The sequence below is a fragment of the Embiotoca jacksoni genome, unplaced genomic scaffold (assembly GCF_022577435.1).
Source record: "Embiotoca jacksoni isolate LCO1_2020_lvr unplaced genomic scaffold, fEmbJac1.0.p SCAF_49, whole genome shotgun sequence".
Taxonomy (NCBI): domain Eukaryota; kingdom Metazoa; phylum Chordata; class Actinopteri; family Embiotocidae; genus Embiotoca; species Embiotoca jacksoni.
The window spans coordinates 581,116-596,543 of record NW_027185402.1 but is presented as its reverse complement, the minus strand read 5'-3'; the positions used below and the strand labels follow the sequence as shown (position 1 = coordinate 596,543).

At 39.5% G+C, this 15,428-nt stretch overlaps 1 protein-coding gene across 1 annotated transcript in view; it reads right to left on the bottom strand.

The window, feature by feature from the left end:
• The window catches only part of LOC138210923 (collagen alpha-1(XXV) chain), a 148,740-nt gene that overhangs the window by 66,511 nt on the left and 66,801 nt on the right, over positions 1 to 15,428 (bottom strand). Inside the window, exon 3 of the mRNA XM_069170359.1 lies at positions 1,057 to 1,101. Within this exon, the coding sequence (XP_069026460.1) occupies positions 1,057 to 1,101 (45 nt within the window). The remainder of the gene's footprint in view (positions 1 to 1,056; positions 1,102 to 15,428) is intronic.

The window sequence follows — 15,428 nt, the reverse complement described above, 5'->3', positions numbered from 1 at the left end:
GAAACACGGAGGTCCACACCACATTTATCTACATCTCAAAATGCAGAAAATGACCTCAAACAGGATCGTACATTAAATTGCCAAAATAAAAAATGAAGGAAGTAATATAATTTTCAAATTGCAAACCTAATCTGATCTGATGTCCTGTGACTTTAAAAAGTAGTGTCTGGATGTGGCGGTGAAACCAGCAGTGTGTTTTTTCCCCCCCCTTACAGACAGTTTGTTTCTCAGGCTGTGAAACCAAACCGCTCCCTTATTACTCTTCTCACTAAAGCTCAGGACCGTGCTTCGCCCTGTCTCTCTAATTTCTTTTTACAAGGGCAATACTTCAGTTCCAAAGCGTTCGCTGTGCTCTACTGCACTGTCCCTGTATAGTGTGCTGACACACTCCAGAACCCATTATCACTTTTGCTATCAGGTGAGCGGAGTGTGGATGCAGCTCTCTGCCAAGTACAGTACATGGTCTCACTGTGAATTCAATTTGTGGCGACACTTTCCGCCGGTGGGAGCGTCACTGCACGGCATGTTCTTTTCCGAGATACCCGAGGCCTCGGCTGGGCCAAACTTATTGAGTCAGCTCAGGAGAGAGAGTGTGTGGGAGGAGGGAGGGGAGATTGGAGATGCTGAATACATTACGACAACTTGTTGCTGAGTTTGTGGAGGCCAACAAGCGTGGGTTATTATACATAGTGAAGCTGAAAATAAGTACATCATGTCTGGAATCAGGACTGGAGTGTCTCGAAGTTTAGACACGGACGTCATCAGCTTCAACAAGTCTGGGCATCACTTTTACTTTGTCAAACTGCACTGTCAGTTTTACTGTGAAAATCTGGTGTTTCTATGGGGACTGAAGTTCAAACAATTCAAGTGAACACTGAAACCACCAGGCCACAAATTACACATCTATAACCTATTTTGGCCTCCAAAGATATACAGTGTACTTTTACATATTGTAAGCGCAGTATGATTTGCTGATGTCTTACTGAATTATTCCTTAAACGTTTCTGGATTGAGACTACTGTGATCTATGATCCAAATACACACAAATGTACATACCAGGTTCTCCGTTGCGGCCTCTTCTTCCTCGCTTTCCCGGAGGTCCTGCAAAAAGGAAAAATATAATACATTTTATTCTGTGATTTAATTGTCTTTTTGTTTGTATAAATGTCATATTCTTCAAGTATTCTCACAGTCAATCAGGATGAGCAATATATTGTATTTGGACAGAAAACACATAAAAATCTCAATGTTAATAAGTATTTAGACAAAAGCTGATGGGGAAGAAGGAGAGACACATAAATAAACAAAAGTGTGTTTTATGCTATCATCTCTATTTCTTAATTCTCCCCCCCCCCCCAAACTTTCCTTTCAGCACAGATGCCCAGGCTTTTAATTTGTTTATCTAGTTGGCGTTTTCCTGTTTGCCATTTTCCTGTCAACACTATCATACTGCTAAAGCTCAGCTGGAGGAATAAAACAATTACACGCTTTGCCAGGTTTTATGTGTTGAAAAATTGACTGGGTCATATTGTATGCAGGTAGTCCCCCGGAAAAAAAACAAAAACAAATTTAAAAAAAACGGTTGTTGGGAGCACCTAAAAAAAAAAAGAAGACCTTGAAGGACTACTTGCAGGGTCTTCCTACATTTGGCAGCTCGAACTGCTTGTTAACTGGCATTTTGTTCTGTTTTTTTCCAAAACCTGGGTGAGTCTATGACTTTGATACTAGAATAGTTGAGCTCTATTGATAGATATCTGGGTATAGTATTATGAAGTGACCAAACAATTTAATAGGCATTTTCTAAAAAGGGAAATTTTACTTTCAAGGAAGAATTTCACTGCTGGAAAGCAAGTTCTGTCCTAAAACAAGACAGTCTATGTAGTGGAAAGTTGCAACTATTTGGTTAAGTTGGTGGTCAATAACCAAAAATCTAGGTCACACGAGAACCCATATTGTCAGGCTTCAAGTTCAGTCTGTAATTTGAAGTAGAGCCTGGATTCTGCAAAAGTCATCTGATGACATTTTGCAAGCAAATGAACAGGGAGATCTCAACACAGGCAACAGGTATGATAAACTTCATTATGATATTTTTCCCATTTTAGAACAACAAAGCCTGTTGAACATTGGGCAAGTCACCCTTTAAAGAAGCTGCCAGGATCAAAAGCTTGGAAATCAACAGAACAGAGTGTGACAATCTTCTCTGTCTGGTTCTGTATCGGAGAAAATATCCAGATAGGCAGCAATAATACATTGAAGAGTTATTACGTAAATCGTTTTGAAACCTCTTTTGACCTACAGTCAATCAAAGAACTGCATTTTTCAGATAACTATGTTTATGTAATGGAGTTGTTGAACGTTTCTGTACACACTGCACAGCTCAATATTCAACGCCAACATTTCTCCGACATATTACTCTGAGGCTGGGATCTTGTCAGCAGCTAAAACACAAGACTAAAAATACAAAACAATCATACAGATACATTTTTATTAATAAAATATCTGTACTCAAACCCAGCCTCAACAAAATCCTCCTCCCTCCTCTCCTTAATATTTTAGCATTTCTTTCCTGTCTGTATTTGCGAAGCCTCCTGCACTCTACAACATCCCTCTTTGTGTACACACCCCCTCTCTAAGTAAAGGGAATAAAAGTAAAAACGTGAAGAGCAAAATAAAAATAATAATCCCGTTTACACAGTGTCTGGTTGATTTATGACATTCCAGATGTGTTACTGGGGTGCAAAATGCAGGATTATGTTGCCCAACTCTTTGTATGATGCTAAGTCCTCAATTTGATCCCACTGTTTGGCTCGGCTTCAGCCTCCAAACTCGGCTCCTTTTGAACAGCTTCCAGGATCGTGTCAGACGCTGCCAGTGAAGGGTCCAGGCACAGTTTAAAGTATGAAACCACAGGTGGAGTTTGACTCTCACTTTACTATGGTTCACTTCAACCCTGCTTTCTCCATACGTTTGTTTTTTAAGGTCTTAAAAACAGAAGGGGGTTTACTGCACTTGGCAGACACTTCATTATTGCTCACTTTGAAATGACACTTGACACCTCTGAGAGGAATCTTTTTCTATGACGATACGACATCCTCCTGATTTCGGTGGTATATTTTTTGACAGCTGCTGAGAAAACATTCCCCACATGGGAGCTGGTGGTTCAGACCAAATACCCTACATTATTTTCAGATCTCATCATGACTCACAAAATTCATCAAAAATATTTTTCATTTTGATTATCGACAGTAAGGAGAGATCGCCATACAACCCACATTCTACCGGTAACATTGAGACTTCTGAATGCCAACAACAATATTTCAGTTAATGAAACACAAATGAAAGAATAACTTAATGTCTATAAGGGCCAGTCAAAACAGCTTTTCAGATGTATTAACATTTCCTAAAGACAAAAAAAAGTGACCCAGACCTCTGATCATAAATGAAATCAACAGAGCTCAAACTGGATCCTGCATGGAGTGATGAGGGCAAAACATCATTCTTGGTTAAAAACATTGTACTGGCCTGCTGTTTTCTCACAGTATCCTAAGCTCGGTTATGGAACAATGGTTTCACGAAAAAATGTGGCCGGGATTTTCATGATGAGGGTCAGTAACTGTGAACAATCTGTTGAAACCTTTTCAACAGCTCTTGAGTCTGCGAGTGAAATAAATAAAAGTGAATTTTATGTTCGTTCAAATGTTTGGTCAGACAAAGATTTTGGTCAGACGTAACTAAATGGATCCCGTGGTGTTGTGTATTGTGTTTTTACGCTGTGTTATTTGGTGGCTTTTGTATTTTAGAACGTAAGCAGCAGTGAACCACTTTATAATGCAACACTGGAGCTAAAAGGCATCAATAAAAGTGCGGTTTGGCTTCGTTTTCTCAGCTCTGCTAGCAGTGTTTCTCGATGGATGGCAACGTCAATCAGCCGGTCAGTCTGCAAATTTGGTCCAGACTGAAATATCTCGACGACTATCGGATGAACTGTCGTGACATTTTGTACAGGCAGATATGGGTAATGGCTCTGGTGATCCCTTGACATTTAATCTTGTACATTTTTGTGTTTTAGAAAACAACTCTTACGATGATGTCACTCACAGGCTGACCAGTAACTTTGGGGATCTCTTAACTCGTCATGTAACCCATCAGCAGGGAATGTTGCTTAATTTGTCCACAGCTTTCCAAATATCTGCAAAAGTAACAACTGAAGTTCAGCTTAACTTTATGATATCTTGCTAACAGTATAAACTGTGATGGCCACGGTAAAAACATTGATTGTTGAGATGTTAGCATGTTGCATTCAACTCAAGTCTCCCCTCTGCCTCAGTGCTGTCTCATTAGTTGCAAGCATGGCTCAGTACAAAGTTGGATGAAAGCAGTAAATATCAGCAGCTACAGCCAACTTTGAGTTACGTTTACATAAGGACTACAGGATCCTGTCAATTTTAACCCATATTTAAGACTGTCATATTGTTGTCATTCATGTGAGGGCAGTGATCTTTATTTGTAATCTTCATCACTTAAACTTGATACACTGCTCAAATACAATGACTCGTGTAACGTCTCCAAAGTCGTCATTAATCTGATGGTTATACATTGTGACGTGAATGGTACCAAGTTAGCCGTCAGAGCAGCATGAAACCATCAGCACAAACTTTCAAGTCTCCAAATTTATTCATTTTCTGCTTTTACAGGATCACTCACACGACATGGGATTTTTTACATCCCACAGAAAGGTTTTGGTCCAAAATACTCATAGCAGTAGTCATTTGAATGCTATTTGGCACAAAGAAATCCTATGTAATTGGTAGCATAGTGAAACATGTTGTTTTAAGCCATTGCTGTAATGTTTTTGAACAATTCCGCTTATGCTGTTCATAACAACATTATATCAAAGTTACGCATTGCTTGACATTATAAACTTTGTGTTTATACTTAACGCAATTGAGACACAATTGCCTTTTAGCACTACTGATCATCCATAAAATATTGATTGGCTCAGAGCAGCTAACAGCAGTGCTTCTATTTCCCCTTTTCCTCTAAATCAATCCGTTTTAAGTGAACCAGCCCTGGTCGGACTCATTTACAATACCCACATTGTTTCAGGGCTTGATATACATAATCAGACCACTCAAAGCTTCTCTCACAAAGTAATGCAGCTATTCCTTGGAATAAAAGTCAAACCTTTGCCAAAAATAGCAAACTGGGTACCAGTTCCAACCTCCAAAGTAAATCAGGGTTGAAGAGAATTGGCTTTCGACTGCTCAGTAAGCCCAACTGCAGGTCTCTGGGTATGATAAATAAATTCAGATGTTTTCTGAAACTGCAATTCATAATCATATTTTGTTTGTATTACCACATGTTAAAATGTCATCATGAGTGAAGCTTAAAAGTTTTGATATTATACACTTTCTGTGTCATTTGCTGTCTCGGCTCTTATTGCAAACAATGAGGGGAGCAAAATGTACTTTTGAGTGATTAATATGTCACGTATTTTTAAAGTAAGAGGCTTCAATTTCTGATGTCGCAACAAATACCTGCTTTTTAAATGATCATCAAAGAATTTCATGCATGATTCATTCATCAACACATTTTCCACGGTTCATTTTAAGACCATTTCTCTCTTGAATTGCAAACAACCAGCCTAATTAATGGAAACCAAAAGCACCATACACTGACCGAACTGTTTATATACGAGTCATAAAAATACAATATCGAGTATGGATGTTTGGCAGAAATGTCACAATGATACAATGCTTCCAATGGCAATGCTGTCTGAAACTGACATGAAATTGTTTTGTTGTCATTTGGTCCGGTTATGGTAAATCTTACACCAAAGGCAGAACGCAATGTTCTTCAGAAATCTGGGAGAATAAGGAACTGAACTCTTTTGTGTGTGTTCTGTTACACAAACAGACTTTGATTTCAAGTCCCAGTTTGAAATGAAGCATTAAATGACTGTGGTTTTGTTGCAATAGTAAGGTCTCATTGTGACTTAAAATAGTAAACACCAAAAGATCATTAAAAAAAAAAAAAAGTCCGCAATCAAAAATTCAGAATTAAATGGCCAGCTTGTGCAAGATGTACAAATACACTGGGACATCTCAAGGTGGCTCCAACCAGCTTCAGAACTTGTCTCCAAGTTTAGTTTAAATGTTCAGAATATTTCTCAAAAGACACTGATGATCAATGTCTTTTCAAGCATTCCAAGGATTTAGGGAAGATTTAGTCCAAACAGACTTTAATATAGTCCATTTAATCCCACAACATGGATGGATGAGTTTATTAAACCTGGCAACACTTGAGTATCCAGGTCAGCGGTACTAAAGCTGCACAAAAGCTGGCTTTCAGCTGTACAATCATTTGTTACTTTACAAGTACATTTTTGTGGAAACATTTGGCAAAGAGGAGCACAATTTTGACCCAAGATCCTTATTACTCTGCATGACAATGAATAAATCACTGCAGAAAATGCTAATTCAAGGAACACTGAGCACTTTCCAAGGGGGAAAAAAATGGAAATTTAACCACAATTTTACAATCATCCTCGTCCATGAATGTCACTAATCCCTCATCTTTGGGCTGCATGTGTGTTGTTGTCAGAAATATGATTTGCAAAATGTAACATCGAACACAGAGAGCCTCAGCAGCAGAATAATTATGTAATATGTGCACTTTTCAATAGTAAACGACTACTCACAAAATTTCAAGTTTGCACTTCAACAAAACTAAAGAGGTCAGTGTAAAGTCTGACAGGCAGGAGTGAGGACAGTTTTCGAATGTTAATAATGGGTCTTCTCCATACAGAGCCACATTCACTTTATTTAGTACAGTTTATTAAACTACTGCAGTGACCTCCGAGGTCTTTGAGGTTACACAGATGCAGTTTAAACTGAGTACATGTTTCTCTGCCACAAACACCCAATTCAAAACTTAAGGAAGTCGAACACAGCCAACAGATAACGGTACAACAAAAAGATCTGGACTGCGTCTTCACCACTTTCAGAGCCCTCCTGAGGTCATTAGTCATGGCTATTGTTGAGTGAAACAGGAAAGTCCCCTCAAACTTGTGACCCACCAAACTGGCCCAGAAGAGAAGCCCTCTTACTCCGACTGACCCCAACTGCTTTTACTAATCTCTTTACTTCCTCAAATACTTTCAATTTGAGAGATGAAGAGACAGCAGGCAGAACAAAGACTTTCTTCTCTAAGAGCAACTTGTTTGGCCCTGACGAGGCTCCAGGTACTTCAATTACCATATTGTTCTCCTAAATGTTTGGAGCATGACTCAGTGGACTGTGCTGGTCTGAAGTTAGCTCACCTGACATTGTTAAGTTGGATGTGCCTACTTATCATAAGAAAAGCACACAATCTATTCAATGGCTTCAAAAGAGGTCAACTAAAGGTTGTTTTAAAAGGCACACAAAACCTTTCCTGACACACACAACAGTAACTGTATCCTATGGAAGGATTTTCTTTCCAAATGGCCATGTTTGCATTGGGGGGGGGGGGGGGAGTACGGTTACGTGGATGTTTGTGATTTACACACAATGAGCTTCACTTGTGTCACTGGAAGTTCAACTCCTGGAAATTAGCGGCAAGTTTCCACATTTCTGCAATCCGATACAAGCAGCAGACTACAGCATGGTTAGCATGTAATGTTATGCCTTTTCAAAGAGCAACCCTATTATCAACCTTGTTTAATGGCAGCGGTTCTTTAAGTACCATTAAATAGGAGCCATGCTGTTTGGATTATTTTTCTTACAAACCAAAAATAAATTGTGAATTGAAATATCAACAGGTACAACAGCTTGTTAACCTGTTTAAAGAGTGTTAAGCTCGTAGAATACACTGCTAAAACCTGACTTCCTTGCTATAACAGATAGTTTTTGGCAACGTAATATAAACAGAAAATTCTGCAGAAGAATTTGAGGGCCCATTTTAATTTTCCCAAGGCCCACATTTGAATCTCAACCTCACCTAGAAAAACAATGTTCCACAGGATAGTTAACATTACTCTGATTCTGTGGCAAACAGTATATCTTCATTATCCTTTTTTCCAAATGCACTCAACTCAATGCAAGAATTTCCTGATTTAATATGATAATTATAGCCATTTCCTAAATACTTATTTGCAATCATATTAAATTTGTTGCCCAGAAAAGAGACCATTGTGTCTGATTTATTTACTCATTATCCTGTTTTGGTCTATTCATTTTGTCGCCACATTAAATCTTCTATTGTGCTCACAGACATACACATATACACTACATTTACCCAGTTGAAATGTTTATTTTCTGTGTGAATAAAATGCAACAGAGCGCTGGCTAAATCTAATTCATTTTCAGTGTACAACACTGTACATCTCTGTATTTCGCTGTAATAAACTAGTTGCTGTAAGGAGAAAGACGTGTGTTTACATTGCTGCTCAAGCCAGTGTGATTAGTTAGCTAGAAATTTACAGTAAAGCAAGACATCTCACTGATTAGGGCCTAAATTAAATCTAATGAACAGTCATGAGGAGTAATGAACAGTGACGCCTGCTCCACAAACTCTAATGAAACTCTGCTGTCGTTTTCAATTACAAGCCATCATGAAAACATGGGGTGCATGTCTGTGCTGTTATCATTATGTTAAAGTTAAAACTAATTCACAGCACCAACAAGGCACTTGTTAATGTCAGGAAGTCCAAAGACATCACCCTGCAGGAATCTGAAACTAATTACATGAAGCAACATTTATTACAATGCAAAGAGCAAAAACTCATTTTAGTTTTTTTAAGTTAATGATGCATAGTTTCTGCGGATACGCTCGGTGGTGGTCGCAGAATGTCATCAACTTGAAATGAATTAATTTCTTCATCCATCCCTGATGAGTATGGTAATTTTGTGCCCGTTTGCGTGAGTTTGTGTTTGTCGGTTGGGTTCTGCACTGTGTTTGTCCAGATGCCAGTTATCAGTTCATTAAACGATGAGTCAATCCATTAGGATGCGAGGGATTGTCTGTCGCTGCAGGCTCCATTAACGCTGCGTCAAGCAGATTGAAACCAGTATTGAAAATGCACCTTTCCTTCCCTGCACCACAAAAGTAGTCTCTGAGTGTTCATGTAATTGCACACAAGTAACTTCTTTTTAAATTAAGAATCTCAGCACTGACTGAACAGTTACGGTTAGGATGGTACATCTAACCTCTAAACCAAGACACACACTTGTACAGCACACACCGTTTCAGCAACTGGAAATCATTACAGAACAAGCTGCTCATCTCTTGTTCTTTGTCAAAAACGCACACACTCACAGAAGACAAATACCATTAATGCGACTATGGCTGGCTGGCATGCATGGATCATCTACGCTTTTGCTCCGGTTCAGTGTCAAGGCTGGAGCACTCCTGAGGAGGAAGCGGGGCCTTTGAGAGAGGCTTTTCATCACCTTCAGAGATCAATGTGTTTTCCTCTGGCAACAGGCTGAGTGCTGGGATACTTGAGATCCACCCCGTTCGCTGCACACTGCAATTATCCTCCCCGCAGTACTGACTGCGGTTGTGATGGAAGCAGAACACACTCTCTGATGAGGGGAGGTCAGTAATAAGCCAATCGATCGGCCAAGTCTCATCACTTTATGCTACGAATTAAATTGGCACAGGCGGCCATCCTGATGGCTCTATCAGAAAACTTCACTGTATCCTGAGGACATTCATTGAAACATAAGTTAGGATGCGGGGGAGTGTTGCTTTTGGGTAACTTTATCATCATTTAACTATACAATGTCACATTTTTGTCTTGAGAATGAAAAAGGGAAAGACCAGGATGAACCCAGCTGGGCTTGGCCAGGCTGAAGTGTAATCCACAGTGGAAATTAATGGTTTCTTTTGAATGGTAACCAAGTTATATCTTGGCATAACCCCCTCTGATTGCACATTGGCTTAGAAATCCGCCAGACAAATAAAACCTAATTTATTTGTCATGACAAAGCGGCAGTCTAAAGCCAACTGTCTGGTCAACTTGCAGTGAACTATGTCATCTTCCACCTGTGCTCCTAGAGAGAACTGTGAGGTGCTGGAAGCGCATTAACAGAGGCTGCAACAAAAACATGACCGACCAAGGACAAACCCAGACTCTGTAATTTGTGCAAGCAACAGTCTTTCGATAACTAACAGTTAATTAATCGACTCAGCATATGCTTTCAGAAGGAAAAGCAACCTCAGCCTAGTGCAAGCATTGATTAGCCACAGTCAGTGAGTGATTTAAGCTTCTAATCCGAGTACTCTGGTAGTCAATCAATATCTCTAATTAAACTATGAGATGCTGAGGCGAAGCTACCAGAAAATGAACCTACAGTGTGCTACATCTATTAATTACAACAAGATAAAATGATTTGAGCATCCAGGCTAGTCAAGTCCTGATTTATCCTTTTGAAATGTAACTCTGTGGCATCCAGATGAAGACTGAGGGACTAATGGACACCTGGCAAAATGACCCTTGACTGGGGATCAGCCAGACGATGCTTTTGACGCTGACCAAAGGTGTGTTTGGTGAATATTGTACCAAGAATAATGATTGTGACATGCGTAGTATCACATAAACAGACCTTTATACGTACGTGTGTGTGTGTGTGTGTGTGTGTGTGTGTGTGTGTGTGTGCTTGAGTTACTAAAATAGTTGCAGGACCATTTCTGCAAATGGGACATAAAGTGCATGATTAGCATCAAATGATCCCTCTCTTGTTCAAGTTCAAATGAAATACTTTGTCTGTGTTTAAGACTTCTGTGGCTATTGGATGTCACATCAAAATCATGTGTAATCCTATACCTGCTGCTAACGGATGACATGACTGCTGGCTGACCTTATCAACACCAGGGATGTGTGAGCCAATACGTGCAATATGCGTACGTGTCTGTGGTGTGTGTGCGCAGATGGATTTAGAGGCACAGAGCTATATAATATGGACCACAAGGCCCCAAACTGCTCAAGGACAGTCATGCAGCTTTTCAACCAAGATGAAGTCACTGGAGAAAAGCCAACTGTGCTCAAGTCAAAAATGTTATTACAATCCTCAGCTATTTTAATGGACTGGCATACAGTCCACTCCGGCTGAATAGCTATTCACACAGCGCAACAAAAATCTCCTTTTTGCAGTATATCTGGCAGTGCTTTGACCCTGATTAGATAACCCTGAAAAAACGTTGCAAAAGTTATACATTTCAAGATGAAAACATGTTGGTGTGGATGTAGTCTGGTTACCTCAATATGGTTCCAAATGCAAGGCTTTTTTCAATAGGACATAGTACCGAAGTCATTTGGTCGATGCCATAAAAGTATCCAAGTTTGGTATTCAACACTAGTTACCTTTAATTTATAATATTGTATTGCTGCCACATGCTGTCATTTTTTGGTGCTGTAAATAGACAATCTACAGGCTGTACAGCACATTCTTCTATTCATGGAGTATACGTTTGCACAGCGTATTACATTAAGTTTTGTTTTACATCATGTTACTTACGCAACAATGTCTCTTTCCCTTTATGTTAATCCCTGACATCTCAATTACCACTAATAATTCGGACGTTGTTAAAGTCCCATTTACAGAAAACCTATTTTCTCATTTAGCACTAGTGGTGTGCAGCCTTGCGGATAGTTGATTCTTTTTACATTCAGCTTCTGAGATTTCTGCACCATCTTCGGAGGTGCTCAAAGCAAGATGTGTGTAGCTGTTTAGTGTTAGAGCTACAGAAGGTAGATTATTCAATGAGTCAACTGACAAAAAATACCAAATCTGGCAACCCTACCAATAATCAGTGAACTGTTAGTGGTTTTCTGAGTGAAGCATTTCAAACTTGACATTTTTGTTCTTCTTTCTTTCAGAATTTGGGTAAACGGACCCTTTAATCCAAACTAAAACAGTACCATTGTTTTATCCTGGTCAGCAAACCTGCTCTTTCACTCAAGCGGGAGGTTTCCATCCCCTTTGATCTGTCCTCTGGTTGGGAGAGCACTATTGTTTTTTGCTTCACTCTCAACCATATTTGAGCTCCCATGGGATTCACTTTCACCGTGTTTCAACTTATCAGCCAAGCTTGGTGGTCTGAAGCGTTGAGTGACCCTTGTTGGATTATTCCTGCAACAGTTTGAGCACGCGAGCATGGCGGGTAAAGGCTCTTATGTCATAGATACCCTATCTTGTCAACAGGAAAGGAAAATGTATGATAGACAGCCTGTGAGGGGGGCAGACTAGCAAGGCGATCACTTAGTAGAATAGAGGGATGAAAGATTTAAGAGCACAATGGAAAGTCTAGAGTCTAGAACAAAGTGTTTCTGAATGTTTCCGTGTGAAGTTGTTGAATTCACTGCTCATATACGAACTCCTCAGTCAGAGCAGATGCTACAGATGTTACATTCCTGCCATGTACACTGGATAATAAATGACAGCTACGTGATCCTTTTATCATTTCAGATGAAATTGTAAGTAAGTGTGATGTTATTAAAGTCTGAAACAAGAATTTCATCAAAATAAAAAATGCTCCACTGAACTCTTAAAACTGCCCTCACAAAAGATGACAGCCAATTTAGCCCTCTGCTGGGCACAAGCAGCAAAAAATGCAATCCAATTGTTTCATTCAGCACTCCACTGATTCATAAAATAATGGCACAGTATGTCAAATCAGCTGTGGCATTATCTGTGAGAGTGAAGTCCAGCTCGCAGGGAGACCTCATCTCAGCTGAGCACCGGGTGAAGAATCTGATTTCCAACAAATTATCTCCTGCCTCTCGCACAACTATACAACATGCAGAATAGGTGGAGGTGCTGGCAGGAAAAATGGGATACTCTGGTCTGCAAACATGTCTACAACACATCAGATATCATGTGCACCATCATATCATAAATCCTTTAAGAAGAGAATAAAAACAACCTGACTGTAGAATTGAATGGCTTTCCTAACCGCTCTAAACAAACACAGAAGAGCACAGTTGAGCTCTGGGAGAATCCTGAATGCTAGACATGTCTCTCAGCCCTCAATGATTCCTGTAAGGAAACAAAAATAAAGTGTCATCATTGGGCTGTCAGCTAGCTTCAGAGTTTATTTTCCCAAACCCAGAAAATCCCTCTCAAGGATGAGCAACATGTATCCAAAGAGACAACCCCCAAAACAACTAACATCACATTGAAACGGTCGTATTAGAGATAATTTCAGACCACAAATAATGGAAATCTTTCCACAATTTACTGAAATGATGGCATGGAAGTTGAAACATGCACCAGAACTGAAAGTGAGTTGATAGGAAAGACAACATTCTGTGCAAATGAATAAAGCTCACGTTTTTCTAACCTCTGTCAATCATTCCTTTTAAAGAACCAGGCACAAACCACTGCACCTTCAGCTACTTTTGTAAACCATTAATTACTATTAATGAGGGGTAATCTTTTGCACAAAGCACTCACAGTTTCTAACGGGAGCTTCCTCCAGAGCTGAGTCATAGCCGACAACTGCAAGCTTTATATACTCCTCACTCACTTTTAAGGCAGCACATGGTGTAACAGCAATTTTGCTGCATTCAGTCAGGGGACTCTTATAAGCAGGTATAAAAGTTAATTCCGTCTTCTGGTTTCAAATGAAATTAAACTGCTCAAAAACCTACACACTTCACAAGCTACAAATAAAAAAGATATCTAATGATAATTAACCCAGTATCAGACCATTAGTGGATGTTTATGCATTTCTTTCCTTCTGTTTCCTCCCGTGGCAAAATCATGGCTATCACAGAAACTGCTTAACATTTTTAGGAAATGTTTCCTAAGGCTTGGTTCCGTGCTTTAAGAAAGCTGCGTCATAGCACCTTTAAAGTTTAAGAGTGGGAAGCTGGTTTCATGGCAAAGTTAAGATGAGAACAAGACTCCTGGAAGTGACTGCACCCGGCAAAGAAAGGTAAATAAACAATATATTCAATTTTAATTAGTGAGCTTAAGTAGATTTTTTTTCTCCCTGTATTAAATAGTTATCTCTTCGTACAAGCCAAAGCTCATTTTTTAAAGATTTGATTTAAATCTCCCTCATCACTACACCCTGTCCACCTATCCTTTTTGGTTAAAAAATACAGTATATCAAGCCAAAGATGTCCTAAATGTAGTTTCACTGTTACTTTAACAGGCCGATGACAACGTTTTTTCATCCAACCATTTCTTAATATGTCAAACTATTGCTTTAATTGTGCATAATCAACCTAAAAGTTATTGAAACACAACAAAACCATCACTGAACAAAGTCTTCATCTAGAAGCTATGAATCAGGGAGTTTCTTTCCCAACCACCAAGACGACATTAAATCAGGTGCTTCAATTTTTTTCTTGGCTCTGAAGCCGACAAAATTAAAAGTTTTCCGAAAATATAGCATAAGACTATTTAATAAACTAGTTGTGATACTGACATTACTCGAGCACCAAAGACCCCTAACTGATGCAAGTAAAATCAATGGCGCGGACTGAAACATGGTGCCTCATGTGAAACATCAGACACAGGCCACCCACCACCATGCAAATATAATAAAGGCTTTTGGAAAGTTTAACGTAATATGAGGAAATGCACTCATGTAATTGTATTAACTTCAATATTTGGTACTAAATAGGACTGTTAGATACCAATGTGACAACCTCATGAAGCAAGTGGAAAAAAAAAGTCAATCATGTGTGACGCCTGCGGGCAAGAGGACTGTTTCTGTGATTAACAAAGAAATAACAGACAGCGTAACACAATGAAAAATAACTGGAGGAGATTTTTCACGATCCCTTGACGTTTCACAGAAAAGACAACAAAGCTTGTTTTCAAAGTGATCAGGCCAAGTCCCTCTGCATCATGTTTCTTCCCTGTGTGTCAGTCAAAGTGACCAAGTCAAAGGTTAAAGGAGGGGGAGGAGGGGAGCTCAACCTCTTGGGATGATTTGTAATCCTGACCTGTAGTTTCAGGTGCTTGGAGGGCCACAGTAAAGCTGGTTGTGGGGCCCTTCACCAGAACACATTGTTCTTATTACGGGTTTGATCCTGAAGGTTTTTTTGTAAAGAATCCACAAACACTAGCATGTTAACAACTGGGCAACTCCTCAGCTCTCAGCCATGGCATTGGCTGCCTTGGAATAAACATTGTACCCCTTTATATACATTACACGAGTCTAGAGTAATATATATATTATATACAGTATTTAGATGGCCATTTTTATAAATATTTAAGTGGGCTTTCCCATGATTTTACAGGAGTTTTGGTGGAAAAGAGACAAAATGCAGGTTTGTGACCAGAGGGCTGTCAGTTTAAATCCCCAGACTGTCTGTGAAAATACAGTATGTGCAGTGAAAGTAAATGTATAACACTCTGTCCTCCCGCTCCAACTTATTTCAAAGTTCCCCTGAGCGATGAACTTAACCCGCAACTGCAGTGAAGTTT